The sequence below is a fragment of the Gossypium hirsutum genome, chromosome A08 (genome assembly GCF_007990345.1).
Source record: "Gossypium hirsutum isolate 1008001.06 chromosome A08, Gossypium_hirsutum_v2.1, whole genome shotgun sequence".
In the NCBI taxonomy this organism is placed as follows: domain Eukaryota; kingdom Viridiplantae; phylum Streptophyta; class Magnoliopsida; order Malvales; family Malvaceae; genus Gossypium; species Gossypium hirsutum.
The window spans coordinates 20,620,560-20,639,188 of NC_053431.1; the positions used below are offsets into that span (position 1 = coordinate 20,620,560).

An 18,629-nucleotide genomic window follows, 5' to 3' on the forward strand; every position below is an offset into this window, starting at 1 on the left:
TTTTTGTACAATCACTAGTTTCATATTACATAGTATTTCATATACATTCTTTTAAATATTTTTATATGGTTATACTCATATAATCTATTTGTCTTAAAACTTTCTAACATGTACGCCATTGATTCAAAAATTTATGTTGACATCCATTACTATATTTATGTATATTGTATATAATCGATAAGTTTTGGATTTAAATCTTTTAGTATAGTTGTCTTTTTAAAATGCTTCTAATAATACTCTTTTTGAAATTCATTTATATATTAAAGTATACATATTACTTACTCTATATTTTTATTGTTTGATGTTCTAACTCAAATTTTTGTGCATATATACATTCCTAGTTTACATAAAATATTTCGGATTCTAGCACATGCTAGCTTTTATGATCAATTTATTTTATATCATGCTATATACATTATTTTGGCATATTTTTATCTATTGTTTTGTGGTGTTGTATTGTTATATTATTAGTTTCTTTATTGTATTATATATCAATTATTTCCCATGCAAGATTGTAGTCGGGTTATATTTTTTAGGTTAATTATATTTAATTATTTATTTTGTTAGTTGATTAAATAAGACACATTATTCTTGTTCGTCGAGTATTGTATCTTACATGCGTACATTATCCCATATCATGGTTTTCCACTCGGTTTATGAAATGGGGTTTTATAAAATCCGAATCTTTATGATTAATTTTGTCTCATTACAAGTCGCATTAATATGTTTTAAGTCATTTTTATAATTATTCATCTAAAAATTCTTTAAAACGAAGGCGATGTTCGATATTTGGCAATTCAAGGAATCGTGTCCTATCGTGCTAGGTTGCGATTTCCTGTTTGTTCAAAACAATCAAATATTCTTTTGGAATTTCACCCACGTCTTTAAAAATTCTTCAAAACGAAGGCAATACTCGATGTTTGGCAAGTCGGGAATCGTGCCCTATCGTGCTGGGTTGCGATTTCCTGTTTGTTCAAAATAATTGAATATTCCTTTAGAATTTCACTCGTGTTTTCTAAGGCGAGGCAATGTTCAATGCTTAGAAATTCAAGGAATCGTTCCCTATTGTGGTGGGTTCGATTTTTCATCGGACCAAATAATTGGGCATCCTTTTGTAATTTTCAACTTATAAACTTTTTAAAGTCAAAATTTATCGTGTTTTCGAGGGTATAAAAGGACCGTGTCCTATTATGCTGGATATGATGCTATATTCCTCTGAAACAAGATGACTTTAATGACCAACTCGGGTTATTCAAATGTTATTAAAAGGAACCGCATTTCAAAAACATTTTTAAATTTCAGACATAAGGACAATATTTAATCGATTTGGTACCAATTTTGGGCGTAATGAGGGTGTTAATCCTTCCTCATACGTAACCAACTCCCGAACCTGTTTTCTCATATTTACGTAGACCAAAATTGTTGTTTTAGTAAAAAGAAATATTTTATTAAAATAACCAAATCCTTAGGTGACCCGATCACACCTAAACAAAAAAGATTGGTGGCGGCTCCATATTTCGTTTTTCAAAAAGTCGACCCTCCCGGTTTTTTCATTAAATTTAAAACCTTTGAAAAAAGATGGTTTCGACAACCCATATAGTAACACTTATAATACAGGTTGGAGGAACCATCCCAATTTCTCGTAGGGCGGTCAAGGAATCAAAGGCCACAACATCCTCCGGGTTTTCAACAACCACCCTATCAACAGGAAAAGAAACCGAACCTTGAAGAGATGCTATCTAAATTTATTTTGGTGTCAGAAACTTGTTTTCAGAACACCGAGACAGCACTTAAAAATCAACAAGCGTCGATCCAAGGGCTCAAAACTCATATAGGCCAGCTGTCCAAACTAATCTCTGAACGACCATAAGGTTGCTTGCCAAGTAATACTGAACCTAACCCAAGAGAAGAAGGATTCGTTGAGCCTGAGCTAGAACCAAGGCAAGAAACTAAGATAAGCAAAGATAAAGGTGAGGTAGACCACAATGAGCAAAAATCGGTAAGTACAGAATACAAACCTCGTGTGCCATACCCTAATGCGACAAGGAAAGACCGCTCAGAAGAACAATTTGGTAAATTCCTTAAACACTTAAAAAAATTACATATTAACTTACTGTTTATTGAAGCTCTATCGCAGATGTCAAACGCAATGAAATTTTTAAAGGAGCTTTTAACAAATAAGCACAAGTTGGACGAGGCGTCGCATGTGGAGCTAAACGCAGTTTGCTCAGCTATTCTGCAAAATAAGCTACCCAAAAAATTAAAAGATCCAGGGAGTTTTACAATTCCTTGCTTAATTGGTAGTTTAGATGTTAATAATACATTAGCTAATTTAGGGGCTAGTAGTAACGTCATGTCCTACAAAATGTTTAAACAACTAGGTCTTGGGAAACCCAAACAGACTAGGATGAGCATTCAATTAGCAGATAAAACTATACGATTTCCTAAGGGTATTATTGAAGATGTGCTAGTTAAAATCGATAAATTTATATTTCCCGTTGACTTCATTATTCTAGACATAGAGAATGATAGCAACATTCCTTTGATTTTAGGAAGGCCCTTTTTAGCAACTGCTAGAACGATTATTGATGTTGGCACAGGTGAGCTCACACTTCACGTAGGAGACGAAACAATCACCCTTCAAGCTCGTAATTCCGGCAACACATCAAAAATTAAAGGTGATTGTCTAAACCACTCTACTAAAACTGACAATATGGTGCAACCTACTTTGCAGGAAATGAGTTTGAATGAAGTACATGAGCCATTTTCAAGCAATAGTAGATGCCTTATTCATGAAGAACGAAGGCTACACATCAAGGAGCTAGATGAATGGCGGACGCATAAATCAAGAACAAACGATAAAACAAAACTACGCCAGGATGAGCTCAATACCTTTCCAAATCAACTTAAGGTTGGAAATAAAGTTTTATTAGATGCCGCAGATCCTCACATTGTCACTACCAAACAGAATGAAGAAATCTCTCTTATGGTACTTAGCATTTTTCCATTCGGTACAGTCGAGGTAAATCATCCTAAGTTCGGCACTTTTAAGGTAAACAATACCCGCCTAAAACCTTATTTTGATGAGATTCACAGCAGGAATGAGGAGTATAAACTCCTCGAACCACCATGACCATTCAATGGAAAGGTAAGTCAAGCTTAGACTATAAATAAGTGCTTCTCGGGAGGCAACCCGAGCACTAACTGTATTAACTTCTTTAAAATATTAGTGTTTAACACTTAACTTACTAATGAAACTCTTGAATACAGGTTTCCCACACAGACACGGCCTAGCACATGGGCGTGCTTTATGCCGTGTGAAAACAGGGCAAAAAAGTTTTCCCCAACACGGGGTGCGATAAGTAGCCACGGCCGTGCGACATGGCCGTGGGCGAAACTGCCAAAATAACACGGGTATGCGACATGCCCATGTTTGGAAACCGTGGGTAAACCTATCAATTTAACATGGGCGTGCGTCTTCATACACGGGCGTGAGAGAAGCAAACGGAGATTGACACGGTCGTGCAACATGGCCGTGTACACCAATGCGCCTAATTTCGAAAATCACGACAAGCACGGGCCAAGCTTAGAGCACACGGGCGTGCCCCACGGCCGTGTACCCCAATTTCTCTATAAACACTTATTATTTATTTTAATATTTTGAAATTATTTTTTTATTTTATTTCCTTTTAATACTATTTTATCCTAAGTTTTTACAATTTTTATTCTTCGGCTATGTCATTATGAGTAATTATGCTTCAGTATACCTCTTAAAGAGTTCCTGATTTTATCACAATTATAAAGAGCTCTTCAGCTCATCATCACATAAGACTCGAAACTCCACTAGGAAAGGTTTTTCACGACTGCCATGTCCTGCTCGATCACGACCATAACCAACTTCAGATATAATATTCTTTTGGCGCAGGACTTATGGACTAATGAACCTCTACCACCGCCAGAGTATCCTCCTCCACCCTCACGCCGATTGTTCTCCAAACCTCCAGTTCAAGGAAATTCATTCATCACTCAGGAAGTTTCACTTCTCTCCCTATCTTATTTTTATATTCTCTTCTATAGATCTATCTTTGTACATTGAGGGCAATGTACATCTTAAGTGTGGGGGGTATTCATTTTTATATCAGAAAAATCCCTGAATGATTGCCTTGTTTTCTTGAAAAGCTCTCATATCATGTTTAGGATAAATTTTGATTGATTTATGATTTTTATTACATAGGCATTCATGCATTGATTATTTAAACTTTAAGACATTACATAATTAAGCATGATAAGTTAATTTTTAAGAATTTAAAATTTTAGGTTGTTTCCCCAAGGTTAAGTATTATCTTGAGTTGGAATTCACAAGTTTAAACATAAAAAAAACCATAATTTTTGTGAGATCTTGAGCCTTTAGAACATCTATTATTTCTTTCATGCTCACTTTCATTATAAGTGCGTCAGTATTGAACTGTTATTCTAGAATTTGCTTGATTATGCATGTCAAGACCACACTATTTGATTTGATATGTCAAAATGAAAAAGGTATTTAGGATTAACCCACTCATGCCATGAAAAGCCTACCTCTACGATTAACCCTTAGTAAACTCCGTTGAGCTAACAAGTCATTTCTTGTATTACCTTTAATATTAACCCATAACTTATTATTGTTGAAATCCCCTAAATTAATTTGATCCCTATTTTTGTCGAGATTTGAGTTGGAATAATTGCTTCGCTATGTTTTATTCTTCTTTTTTGTAATTTGACTTGTTTTAAAAAAAAATTGTATACATATTAGTAGTAGTGATCCTCTGAGCTAAAGAAGTTAAATTTCATATTCCGAGAAAAAAGCTTTGTTGTACGCAATTGTTGACTAGTCATTTTTCTAGTTAGGCAATTTTTCAATTCAATCTCGATTCTAACCATTTCTTTCAGCTTATGGCCACACCCCTTAACCAAGCCTCGTTACAACCCTCTAAAGACCTTTTGATTGATGTTTCATCTCAATTTATAGTGGTGGATATTTGATTTTCATGCAAGCCTATGGTAATGACTTTTCATTATTGACTATTAAGTGCTTCATTTATTGTCCTTAAACACCTCAAGTGATTTGAGTGAATCTTTAGTGAGGATGTGAAACTCTGTGACATTTTGAATCAAAGGTAATTACTTAGACAAGGGGAGACACCTATGTTTTCATGATAAAATACTCAACTTGGAATGTTTGAAACTTTGATGTTCGTTCAGTTGAATTTTCAATGTATGATTACCTATGGATTATTTTGAGATATTATCGATAGAAATTATAAGTTGAAAAGAATTTATTTTGATTATGAGTTGAGGATTTTGCTTGAGGACAAGCAAATGCTTAAGTGTGGGGATATTTGATAAACCGTAATTTATACATATTTTTACCCCATGCTTAACACATTTTATGGATGATTTTTCCTTAGAATTGGTGAATTTGATGCTCCTAATGCCTTAATTTCATGTTTTATACTTAGACGAGCATAGAAGAGCGAAAGGAACGAGAAATGGGCCAAAAACGGAGAAAATGGGCCAACATACGAAATCAACACGGCCTGGACTTCCTCACACGAGTAGAACACACGCCTGTGCCATTCTAACAGGCTCGAGCACGACCTGAAGTAATCGCACACAGGCGTGCCACACGGGCGTGTCCCTGCCAAGCCCAAGTTGAGTCCAATTCAGGAAAAAGCCAATTTTGAGGGTTCTTAGGCATTCCAAAGCCTATAAATACACCCTAGAGGACAAAAAAAGGACACACAGGGAAGGAGGCAGGGAACTACTCAAGGAAAGTCGATTGATCCATCTCAGAAATCAGATTCATCATCAAGACTGAAGATCTCCCCTCAATTTCCCTTCAGGAGTTTTGGGTTTTCTTTATGTTTTGTATTTATTATTCTTCTGAGATGTTTTCTTTTTTAGTTATGAACTAAATCCCCTAAATACCTGAGGAGAATGAAACCTAAGACAAATCTTGTTATTATTTTCTAAATTGTATGATAAATATTTGACTTGTTCTTAATTATGTGTTCTTAATTCTTATTTTGATATTCCAGGATATTGATTCAAGCTAATCTCTTATTCAGAGGAGGAATAGACCCTGTCTAAGAGTACATTTGTCACAATTAAGCAGAGTTGGTTGCACGCCTAAAGATAGGGTGACAAGATTTTATCAGATTAGGATGAAACTTAATAAGGGGATCCATAGATCGAGTTAATGCAATCCTAGGGAGTTAATTAGAAAGAGATTTCAATTATTCAACCTAGGGTTAGACGTTGTTAGTCTCGAGAGGGATAATAATATAACTTAGGGATTTCTACGGATCAAGTCAAATGAATAAACCGTCCGATTCAGAGTCAAATAGCAAGTGAAGTCTAGGTGGATTTTTCCTTAGGTATTGTCTCAATCAATCGAGTTTTAACAAAAGTAATTCCCCAATTCTATTTTCTGTGATTTCTTAGTTTAGTTAACTAGTTAGTTAAAACAAACCGCATTATTCTTAGGCTAGATAATAAGAAGACAGTCATTACTAGTACTTTTAGTTCCTTTGGGTTCCACAATCCGGTCTTGCTAAAGCTATACTACTGTTCGATAGGTACACTTGCCTTCATCGTGATAATAGTTAGTTTCAAGAACGATTCATTATAATTTTATAAAACTTATCACATGAATATCATGATCAAGAATGTAAGGTAAAAATGATAGGAATAGAAAGTTATAATATCATAATGAAGCGTGATACAGGGCAATATGGAACCTTAAGGATGTAATCGCTTGAGTCAAGGGAAGGATAAGAGTAAAGGAGATGAATAAAGAATTCTCAAGTATGAATCAAGTAAAGAAAGATTTGTTCATTTAGTTCTCATGAACTTACCTTTGTGTCTTTTATGTCACAGGTAAGCCGATTTGATGCTATGCTAGGAGGGACAACACCAGGGCTACGCTAGAGGAATTGTGAGATGGGATGTTATGCATAAAGAGTGAGCTTGAGGTGACGTGATCAAGTCTGACAAAAAGCATTATAAATAATCTATTTAGAAACCTCGTAGTGAGAATAAAATGTGTTTTCCAAATAAGTGTAATATATATACTTGTAAACCCTCGCTGAATGAAGAGGCATGTTTAATGTTTGTAATTAGTTACTGTATGCCCAGACGTGATCTAGCAAAGCAGTCTTATTAAATAAGATGTATTTTGTTGAAAGTTTAAACGTTTAGACATGAATAAGTTTATAATAGGAACTGTAACACCTGAGATTTGGATCCGACGAATTGGATCGGGTTAAGGGCGTTACAAGCATCCTAAGGTGCATTGACTAAAACTTGTTGATTTATCGTGGAACATCAATTGGATCTAAGATTAGTTGTGTGTCATGAGTTAACTCATATCTTAACAAGTTTAAGATTCGTTCAATTGTTAAAGAGAAATGATAAAGAATGAGGCAGATGAATGCAGAAGCGGATCATAAAGTTTGTCAAAGTCACGGATTTGACTTAGGGCTTTAGATGTTTGAAAGAAACTTAGATTTTGAAACAACCTAAAACGCAAATGAATCCAAGTCAGATAAAAAATAAAGAGAAAAATTAAAAATAAATAATCAATATGAATAAAATAGAATAATAAGACCAAATATTAGAATAATAAAAAAGAAAATAAAGAAGATAAATGGAAAAGATAGAACGTGACTTGTAGAAGTCCTAAGAAGCCTTCGAAACAAGAAGAATCTACAACCCCCTTCAAGCGGCTCTAATTTCCCTTCCACTATAGAAACTTGGCAAGAAAAAGTTTGAAAATGATTCCCACAATCTGAAAAGATTGTTAAAACTCTTTTAAAAGAAACTCAAGAGAAACTATTGAAAACAAAACTCAAAGAAAACTCAAAGAGAATTTATTAACTCAAAAGAGAAGTTGAATAATAATAAATTATTTGCTTTGTGTATAATGCAAAGGCCTATATATAGGCTAGCTAAATAAATCTAAATAAAACTCTTAAGTATACTAGAACTCTAATTAATCTAAATAAGAAGTAGTTTTAAACTAAACTTTCCTATTAATATAAAAGTCTTAAATAAATTAAACTACTTAATAATTATTAAAAATTTGGAATAATAAAGTAATAAGAGCTGATAAATACAATATTGGGCTCATATATAATAAAAATTAAGCCGAAAATTCAAATCCAATATGATTTAAACTCGAATTAAAAGCCCGAAACTCGTAATTCCTATCATAATCACATCCAAAAATTATGCTCACTCAGTCTTAATTAAAATGGTCATAAGTTGAGCTCCTAAACTTAAAATAGAGTTATTAAAAGTGAATTTCGAAGCTAAGAGATAGATCTTCGAACGTCATAAAGACATCTCAACCTAGAAACACCTGGATCCCATCCAAAAAGTCATCGCAAGTTTGAAATTTCTTAAATTTGAAAATTGGTAGCTTCGATGAATGGAATTTAATAAATTTCACCCCCATTTGTGCATATATCATTCACCCTTTCCTCGAAAAGATTCATCCTCGAATCTTGTTTTTAATCGAATCCTGATTTGATTTGCTTGGCCTTTGACATTATTTTTGGGCCATAAATAGTGTGAGCCCATCACATCAATAGGTTTGAAATTGGGCTTTGAGACTTGCATAAAGAAGAATCACTCATTTCACTATGTATTAGTTCAAATCCACAAGATACTAGTGCTTAAGCAACTAAGTTCGTTATTGCTCTTCTCACGTTTTAACCAAAAAACCTCTACTCTTTCTGATGTTTACAAAAATTTCAAATTACTTTGCATTAATAGAGGATTGTTGGTAATGCAAAGGGTTGTGGGTAAATGGGTATATCCCACATTAGTTATGTATAGGCTTTTAAGAAGGTTTATATATAGCCATACTTCTCACTCTCATTGAGTAATTGGGCTATAGGCCTAACACACGTATGTTGTCGCCTGTCTGGCCCGATTCGTATCCACATGTGTCTTCGACAAGTATCGCGTGTGTTTCTTTTTGGATAAAATTCTTATATTATTTTCTAGAAAAATAATTGATTTAAAATAGATTTACTTTTTCTTGTTTTTTACTCTTACAAAAAATCTAGAACAGAAATATTTTTTGATTGTTGTGTGGAAATGGTGGGTCAATTTTGTAACTAGCCCTACGATCTTTACTCTTTTGCCCTTGCATATTTACTATTTACCCTTCTGTTACTAGTATAAATAGAGAGATGTTTTTCCTCATTTTTCACAACAGAAAGAAAAACGCAACAATCAACAACTCTTTTCTCTCTCGCGTCTTTTTCATTCCCTTTTAAATTATGTTGTTTTTCCTTAAATCACATTAGAGAAAATTTTGTCTAGGAGTTTGGGTTTTAAGCAGGACCAACTGTGACCCTTCCAAACTTTATTGGGAATTAATCCTACTGTGATTTTCTTGAGAAGAGCAATACCAATTGAGTTCCACCTTTCTTATTCGGGTGTACGAATATTGAAGCATTGTGTTAACCTTGAGGGACAACATCCATTGCACGATTACACTGATCAGGGCGAATTCGGTTCTAAGGTAGTGGTTTTTCTGTGGCGCAGTAAGTTTTAATTTCTTAATTCTTGATTTATTTTTCCATTCAGTGTTAACAAATTTGTTTTGCAGTAGTATATTTTTCTAACAAATATCAGCAGATTGGTATTTGCCGTGGCGTAACAATGTTGCGGCCATTATTTTGACGACATCATCCGTCACTGCTAAAGACCTTAAAGAGGAAAAGATGAGTGAATTGAACTGGACGGAGCAGCTCGACAATGTTTAGTGGAAATTTTACACAAAAAAAAAGAAGAGCAACTTGGGCTGAGGGAGTAAGAAAAAAGAAGAAGAAACAACAGAAAAAACAAAAGAAAAGAAAATTAATTAAAGGGAACAAAAAAATTGGGGGAGAAAAGTCAAAAAGAAAAAGAAAAGTAAGTTTTTTTTTTAATTTTTTATATTATGACATCATCATGACATCATTTATGTCACGTATCACAATATTATTCCGTTACCTGTCTTGAACTTAATGACGTTAGGCTCAAGTACCAATTAGGGGTGTTCAATTGGTTAACTGACCCAAAATAACATTAACCGACCTTTCAAAATTTTTAACCGTTAACCGAACCAAAATTTTTTCAAAAAATTTAACTGAACCGAAAATTTTTCGATTAATTTGGTCGGTTAATCGAATTAACATAAATTATATGTTTTTTAATTTTTGGTTAAAATAAGTATAAAATTAACCGAATTAACCAAATTAATCGAATTAATCGAATTACCCGAATTACCCGAATTACCCGAATTAACCGAATTAACCGAATTATTTGTATAAAATTATATGTTTTTTATTTTTATTTTTAGTTTTAGTTTTAGTTTTAGATTTTTATTTTTATTTATTAAATTATTTATAATTTTTATGATTGGGTTGGGTAATTGGGTTGGGTTGGGTAATTGGGTTAATATATATTAGATTGGGTATTTGGGTTTATGTTTGATTGGATTTGAGTGAATAGTGGGCTATTTATATATTATAATTTTTTTTATTAATTTTTTTCGGTTAACCGAATTTTTTCGGTTAACCGACCAGTTTCGAACCTAATTAACAGTTAACCAAAAACTCAAAAAAATTTTAACCGAACCCCAACCGAATTAATTCAGTTAACCAACCGATTAACCGAATTCGGTCGGTTAACCGAATTTTTTCGATTTTACTCGAATTTTGTACACCCCTAGTATCAATTTAGTTGACGAAAAAAAAGTTCAAGTATCAATTTAGAACAAAAAACCATAAATACTAATTTGGGAGAAGTAAACAAGTTCGGGTACCAAATTTATATTTAATCTAATAATTTTGATTGATTATTGGGTTGAAACATTCTTTTTCAAATTATTTTATTATTTTAATAGAAAGGAAGATATAAAGCATGCGGAGCTTCTGTAGCTCCAATCATCATGGAGGAGAGATAAAATAGGATGTGGGCTTTGTGCCTTATCAGATGTTATTACTTTGCCTTCTCCCTCAAATATTAAAAAGGGTTTCCTCAGTATATTAAATTTTTTTTATAGTTATATAAAAGTTGATATAAGGAAAATCCAGTTATAGTTTAAAAAAAAAAGTTTTTTACAGACCATGGATCTCTTATTTATTAATGTTTTAATATGGAAAAAAGTACATAGATATTTGGAAAAAGTGGATCACATGTGACTCCCAACTTGGTGGCCCTGCCCCAGTTGCAAAATCAACCCTTCCAAATATTAAAAGTGATAAGGAATGGTGGTTATAGATATTGGTAGTTTATTCTATCTTTTAATTGTATAATTTACTTTCGATTATGAGAAAAAGATATATTTTATTGTCAATCATACCTAAAATGAGGCAATTAATTATTATTACTAAATGAATTTTTATTTTAAATAAGGAAATACTAATAAGGGGAAAGTAGGTTTCTGTCAGTTTTTTTGTCCTACCATTTCTACATCTTAAAACATAAAGAATCTAGTTCCTTCATCAATTGGCACGGGAAAAAAGACAAAAAAAGGTTGGGCCAAGCTTGGTTAGCAAAAAGCAAATGGCAGCCATTGTTTGTCCTACTATCACAATTATATAACTCAACAACAATGAATATTCAAGATTCAAGAATCCAAACCCAATCCCACAAAAATTGAAATTTCTCTTATCATGTTGGAAGACTCCGCCCAAGACTACCTCCTCAACCAGGAAGAAACTCTTCCAACCACCACCGCCTCCATCCATAATCCCAAAAAGCTATCCATCATCCCCCTCATCTTCCTCATCTACTTCGAGGTATCCGGGGGTGCTTATGGCGAGGAGGCTGCTGTGGGTGCCGCTGGTCCCCTTTGGGCCATACTTGGTTTCCTTATTTTCCCTTTCATCTGGAGCATACCTGAGGCCTTGGTCACGGCTGAGCTGGCCACCGCCTTCCCTGGTAACGGTGGCTACGTTATCTGGGCTCACAGGGCTTTTGGGCCATTCTGGGGTTCACTTATGGGCTCTTGGAAATTCCTCAGTGGAGTTATCAACTTAGCCTCCTACCCAGTTCTTTGTGTCGATTATATCAAGTTAGTTTTCCCACTTCTCTCTTCGGGGCTGCCTCGCTATGCTGCTATACTCTTCTCTACTTTGTTCCTTTCTTTCTTGAACTACACAGGTTTGGTCATAGTGGGTTATACTGCCGTGTGTTTAGGTCTTATTTCACTCATCCCATTCCTATTATTGGCTTTGTTTTCAATTCCCATGATTGATCCTAGCAGATGGATTAGTTTGGGTAATCAAGGTGTAGAAAAAAATTGGTCATTGTTTTTCAATACCCTCTTTTGGAACCTCAACTTCTGGGATAATGCCAGTACTTTGGCAGGTGAAGTTGAGCAACCCCAAAAGACATTCCCTAAAGCCCTTTTCTCAGCTGGTTTGCTCACTTGTTTAGCTTACTTAGTGCCTCTTTTAGCTGCTACTGGGGCTACACCACTCAATCAACAAGCTTGGGTTGAAGGGTATTTTGCTGATGTGGCTCAAATCATCGCAGGCAAATGGTTAAAAGTGTTTCTTGAAATTGGTGCTGTTTTATCCATCATTGGACTATATGAAGCACAGTTGAGCAGCTGTGTTTATCAGCTTCTAGGAATGGCTGAATTAGGTTTTTTGCCACAATGTTTCTCGGTAAGATCTAAGTGGTTTAACACACCTTGGGTGGGAATTCTGGTCTCAACTTCCATAACTATTGGAGTTTCTTTTATGAACTTTACTACCTTAATTTCTTCAGTTAATTTCTTATATAGTTTAGGGATGTTGCTTGAATTTGCATCATTCCTGTGGTTGAGGAGAAAGTTGCCAACAATGAAAAGACCATTTAAAGTGCCGATGAAGTTGCCTGGTTTGGTAGTGATGTGCTTGATCCCTTCAGGGTTTTTGGTCTATATCATGTCAGTGGCTACTGGAACTGTGTTTTCAGTGAGTTGTCTGGTTACACTTGTTACAATCGTATGGTACTTTGTAATGAATTTCTGCAAATCCAAGAGGCTGACCAATGTTGAGGATGAAGATTTGGAATAGCTAGGGTGACTAGTGATTATTATAACTTATATCCCTATTCTTTTTTTGCTGATGTAAAAATTAGTTTATTATCAATTATTATGTTAAAGAATATGATTATATCCCTATTCTTTTAATTGTTGCTTATGTAAAAAATGTGTCTACGAAAGCTACGAGTAGAAGTGAAAATATTTACACCATAGAGGTAACGATTCAAAGTTGTGAATTAAGAGGGGCTTAACTTTTTCTTTCTTCTTTTCATAATGAATGCCTTGTATTAATGTGGGACCAAAATAAAGTTGATGAGTGACGCATCAAACAACTCAAACAACTTATGTTTTTGTCTTCTCTTTAGGATATATCAAGTTGAAGTAAAGATAGCTAAAGCTTCAGAATCAAACAAAACAAAGGGTTTATGGAAATTTTCTTCATTTTTATTTTCACTTTTAGAAAATAATTTTTATCTTCAAAAAAAAAAAACTATGGCAAATAGAAATTAAAATGATGAAAAAACCCCCCTTAGGTATGTGTCAATCTCCGTTTTGGAGAAATGTATCCATCTAAAAAAACTAATTGAATTCATCTACTTTTTGTTCACTAATTTCCATTAATACATGTAATGTGTTTAGTTATAATTGGTTGGATTTAAATAATATAAAAAATTTATGAAAATTTTCTAAAAATATAAAAATAATAAAATTTTGAAAAATAAATTCTTAAATATCTTTTTTTTAAAAACTAATAAAATCACAAAGATATTTAAAAATTTACAATATCATTTAAAAATTAATAAATTTTTTCAAAGCTCCATAAAAATATTACCATAATTGAAAAAAAATTAATATTGTATAAAAAATTCCAAAAATTATAAAATCATCTCTTCTTCGGCCTTCAAAGTTCTCATTTGAATATTTGCTATTATCACTAACGGCCACTCCGCCTGAGCTCGCACCCCAAGTTTTGTGGCGAATGTCACGCCCTCCACTCATCAAGGCCTGGCCCTTGCCTTGACAGTCGGGTATAGGTCTTGTGCTTAAGCGCCGTCTATTTTTGGGGCTAGTTGATTCGGTAGGTGAGTTGTTACACACTCCTTAGCGGATTTCAACTTCCATGACCACCATCTTGCTGTCTTAGGCTTCCTTTGGTTCTCCATTTAGCATCAGTACAATGTGTTTTCTATTGATTTTTGTGCAATCCCAGCACAAAGCTCCCATTGGATGACCAAATTCCAGTGCGGTGGAAGGGAATAGATCTCGCCACACCCTAAAATTTTCACTGCTCCATTTATGTCCAATTGAAAATTCAAAGTTGTTTTTGTTCTTTTTCATATATTAATAAATTGAATAAAGAAAAGTAAAAAAAAACACTTTGATGGTTAAAGCAAAAATAATAAACATTTTCCCCATTATTTTATAACAAACTAATATACGTTATTATCAAAAGAAATTTTAATTTACTATTCCTTGAATTAACTACTTTTAGATTATTTATTTTAATTTTTAATTATTTTAATTTAAAATATTAAAAATTTCCATTTTATATAATAAAATATCGGAAGATACATTTTAATATTTTATTAAATGAATTTATAAATTCACATATTTTTAATGATTTCGTAAAAGTAAAATAATTTTAAAAACTTCTATTATATATTATTTCTAATATAATGTCATTGATAGTTATTTTCTATTATCATCTTACCACTACAGATGCATTTGAATCCAAACACATACTCTACCGCTGTTTTTAATCTCACCGCTACAATATCTAATCTCATCGCATCAGTAATTAATCTCACCACTACCGCTGTTTTTAATCTCACTGGACGTAAACATACTATGCATCCAAACTAAGCCTTAATCGACCAACACCCTTTGCGGGTTCTAGGTTAGCGCACAGTTAGGCATCGTAACTCGGTTTTCAGTTCATCTGCATTATCAGTTCTGCTTACCAAAAATGGCCCACTCAAAGCTATTGATTCCGTGGTGTGGCTCAAAGAAGCAGCCGTGCCATCCTACCTTTGAGAATAGGTCAAAGGCATTGCGCCCCTGATGCCTCTAATCATTGGCTTTACCTGATAGAACTCGCTAAGGACTCTAACTATCCATATTTGCAAAAGACTAACCCAAGCCCATTTTAGGTCTATCAATATTTTTTTAAAAATAAAATAATATATTTATATTATTTTAATTCAATATTTATTAATTTTATTAATTTTAATTTATTAAAATATTATAAATAATTATCTTAACATTTTTTAATGTTTATATCATAGTAGTATTATATTTTACTATAGATTTAATTTATGTGTTATAAATTACATAATATAAAATATTACAAACTTTAAAAATCAAGCTGGGAAATGCTAGGCTTAGGTCTTGAATGTTCAAGTCCGATCCCGACTCATATTTTAAACAGGTCTAATTTTTTATTCGATCACTTTTTTTCAAGTCTAATACTTTTGTTCAAAATCTCTTAAAATTTAAATGGATAGCGCAGTCCACAATAATTAGATTAGAAAGATATCATGGAATTTAGAAACCTACAAATTTTGAAACTTAGAAGCAACTTCATGAACTAATAAATACTTGAGGACGAAACCATGGATCACCTATTCTGCATATGCTCTTTCACCAGAGCCATAGAGTTTGGAAGTATCCACCTGAGTGTTAGCGTTTGTTCTTTATATTTACATGTTTTAATATTAAAATTGTTATTATCCAATTTTTTAATTTTATATTTATCTTTGCTCTATTTTAATCCATAAATATAATTAATTATTATTATATTTGAAAAATATAATCTTAATTTGATAAATTTTATTAATGTGTCTTTTAAAAAAATTATATTTTAAGCTTAACAAATTAATATTCATTAAATTTAATATTATAACATTAAAATTTAATTCAATTAAGTAAATATTAAAATAAAAATAAATTTATTTAAAATCAACTTTATATTTAACATATAAAAAATATTAAACAAAATGTAAGAAATAACTTAAAAGAATTAAAATGTATGGAATAAAATAATAATTTACCCAAATTGTAAAGAAGCACTTCAAATAGATAATGTCATGTGTAAAAAAAAACTATAATGTGAACATAATTATTTATTTATTTTTATTTCCTTTTCTTTATCCTCATATTACTATATTATATATATCACTTTCAAGTACAATTACTCAATTACTCGGGGAGACTTATTTGTCCAAAATAAAAATATTGATAAGGACTTGAGAGGGTGTTTTTACAAATAAAATTTTGTTTCCAAAAATAAAAATATGAAACTACGTTTGTTTAACTTTTTTTCACATAGTGGAATAATGAGAAATAACATAATTTCTACATTTAAATGTATTTAAAGCCCACTAGAAATTTGATATTTTGTGTTTGTGTCCATTCATCAACGTTAAAAATTATTGTTTTTAATTTTTTTAATTTTACAAAATAATTTTAATGAAGGCAATTAAAGTATTTTTTTTAATTTTCTAATTTTTAAAAAAAAATCAATTAAACATGTTCGCTCTAATTTTTTTTTATTTTCTATAAAAAAATAAAAATATCTCTATTTCATAAAAATGATCCCTTTATGGGTACCGTACACTTGTTGAAAATGACACTTGCAAGTGGATGGCATTCATTTGAACAAAAATAATTTGGGTGTCATCCCCACATTAACTTTCTATCCCACTTGTGGGTGCCGTACGCAATTATTACCTATAGTTCATAACTGATTATAAAAGCAATCTCAAAGCTATGGGATTGCTTGATTTGAACTGGTGAGCTATGGTATTATTTAAATAAATTGAGATTTGGTGTGCGGAATTATTTCTTTTAGGTAGTGTATTTTTTAAAAGAAAATGTCGATGATTATAGTTATGGTTGAATGATATTTAGATAATTGAAATTAAATCGTAAATTAATATTTTAAATAAGAGGTCAATAAATTAGTTTATGCGCAGCCCCATTGGTCCATCGATGAGGCTATTGAAAAAATGATAAAACTAAACCAATAATTAGGTCATACAAAGACGAATCCAAGGTACTACTATTAAGCTGAATAACAATAGTTGAACAATCCAAGTCAATAATGATGTGGTGATAATCAAGCTCTTGCGATCTTTAAGACTCCAATAATGGCAAGCGCCTTGGCCGAATGTGTAAAGGCTCCATCTAGATGTATGGTGAAAACTGCTTGAACCATGCCCTTTGAAACTCGAACCATTGCACCATAGGTTGCCAAGTGCTCCCTAGCCAGCCAAGCCGTTGATATTCTCTCATTTTTCTCTCTTTTGCTAAAGATTATATATTGTTAGCCTTGTTGGAGTTGAATGCTTGTTGTAGGCTTGATATTGTGATCTTGTAGTTGAACATTTGATGATAGTGGAACTCTTGATCGGACTCTAAAGTCCCGTGGTTTTTACCCTTGATTTAAAGGGGTTTTACCATTGTTAGGTTTCTTCCCAACAAACTGGTTCCATTGTCGTCCAGTGGTTAGGATATCTGGCTTTCACCCAGGAGACCCGGGTTCAGTTCCCGGCAATGGAACCAGTTTGTTGGGAAGAAACCTAACAATCGAAACAAAGCGAAAGCACAACCGGTGTTCTTTCTCTCCTTATAACTCCTGTCAAAAATTATGGCAAGCACAAGATATGTTCTCTAGCAACCTTAATCAACCACAAATCAACTAATGCAACCACAACAAAAATAAATAGAGACACCGGTATTTTTACGTGGAAAACCCCTTTAAATCAAGGGTAAAAACCACGGGACTTTAGAGTCCGATCAAGAGTTCCACTATCATCAAATGTTCAACTACAAGATCACAATATCAAGCCTACAACAAGCATTCAACTCCAACAAGGCTAACAATATATAATCTTTAGCAAAAGAGAGAAAAATGAGAGAATATCACCAAAAACGCAGCTGCTGAAAAATGGGTATTTTCGATGCTACAAGACTCGGATGAAAAATCCGACCGTACAAAGTCAAGAACACCTTATCGCCTAGCTGCTGTCCAAAAATCAGCTCAATCGAACCACGGATGAACCTTCGATCGAAGAGTTGATCATTGCTGCACCAAACTTGAAAAACTAAAATTTTCTTCTCTCTTTCTCTCTGTTTTAATTTGAGATTTTTTTTTTTGGTTTTAGCTCTGCAAAAATTTCTGCCCACATCACCCGTTAAAAGCCCCCCAAAAATGGCTTTTGACAAAACCAAAAAGAGACAATAAAATGTGGCAGAAATTATGGGTTTCCCACATAGAGGGACCCACACCTAGCAAATCTCCCCCTCCAACTATGTGGGGAATGCCTCCATGCCGGAGGTCAAACAACATGCTTCAAACTTTCCTCTTGGTAAGGCCTTCGTCAACATATCAGCACCATTATCATTAGTGTGTATCTTCTCAAGCTCTAACAGCTTAGCTTCAAGAACATCTCGTATCCAATGGTACCTCACATCAATATGCTTAGATCTAGCATGAAAAGTTGAGTTCTTACCAAGATGAATAGCACTCTGGCTATCACAGTACAGGACATAC

The 18,629-nt window shown here is 33.1% G+C and overlaps 1 protein-coding gene and 1 non-coding gene across 2 annotated transcripts; both read left to right on the top strand.

Moving 5' to 3' along the window:
- The first annotated feature begins 11,565 nt into the window (after positions 1–11,565).
- Positions 11,566–13,205, top strand: LOC107945590 (probable polyamine transporter At3g13620). Its single transcript, XM_016879649.2, has one exon. The coding sequence runs from the start codon at positions 11,715–11,717 to the stop codon at positions 13,104–13,106; it is 1,392 nt and encodes a 463-aa protein (XP_016735138.1). The 5' UTR covers positions 11,566–11,714; the 3' UTR covers positions 13,107–13,205.
- A 4,358-nt stretch (positions 13,206–17,563) lies between these two features.
- TRNAE-UUC (transfer RNA glutamic acid (anticodon UUC)) lies at positions 17,564–17,635 on the top strand. The gene has a single exon. It is a non-coding gene; the product is annotated as a tRNA-Glu (tRNA).
- Positions 17,636–18,629: the final 994 nt, after the last annotated feature.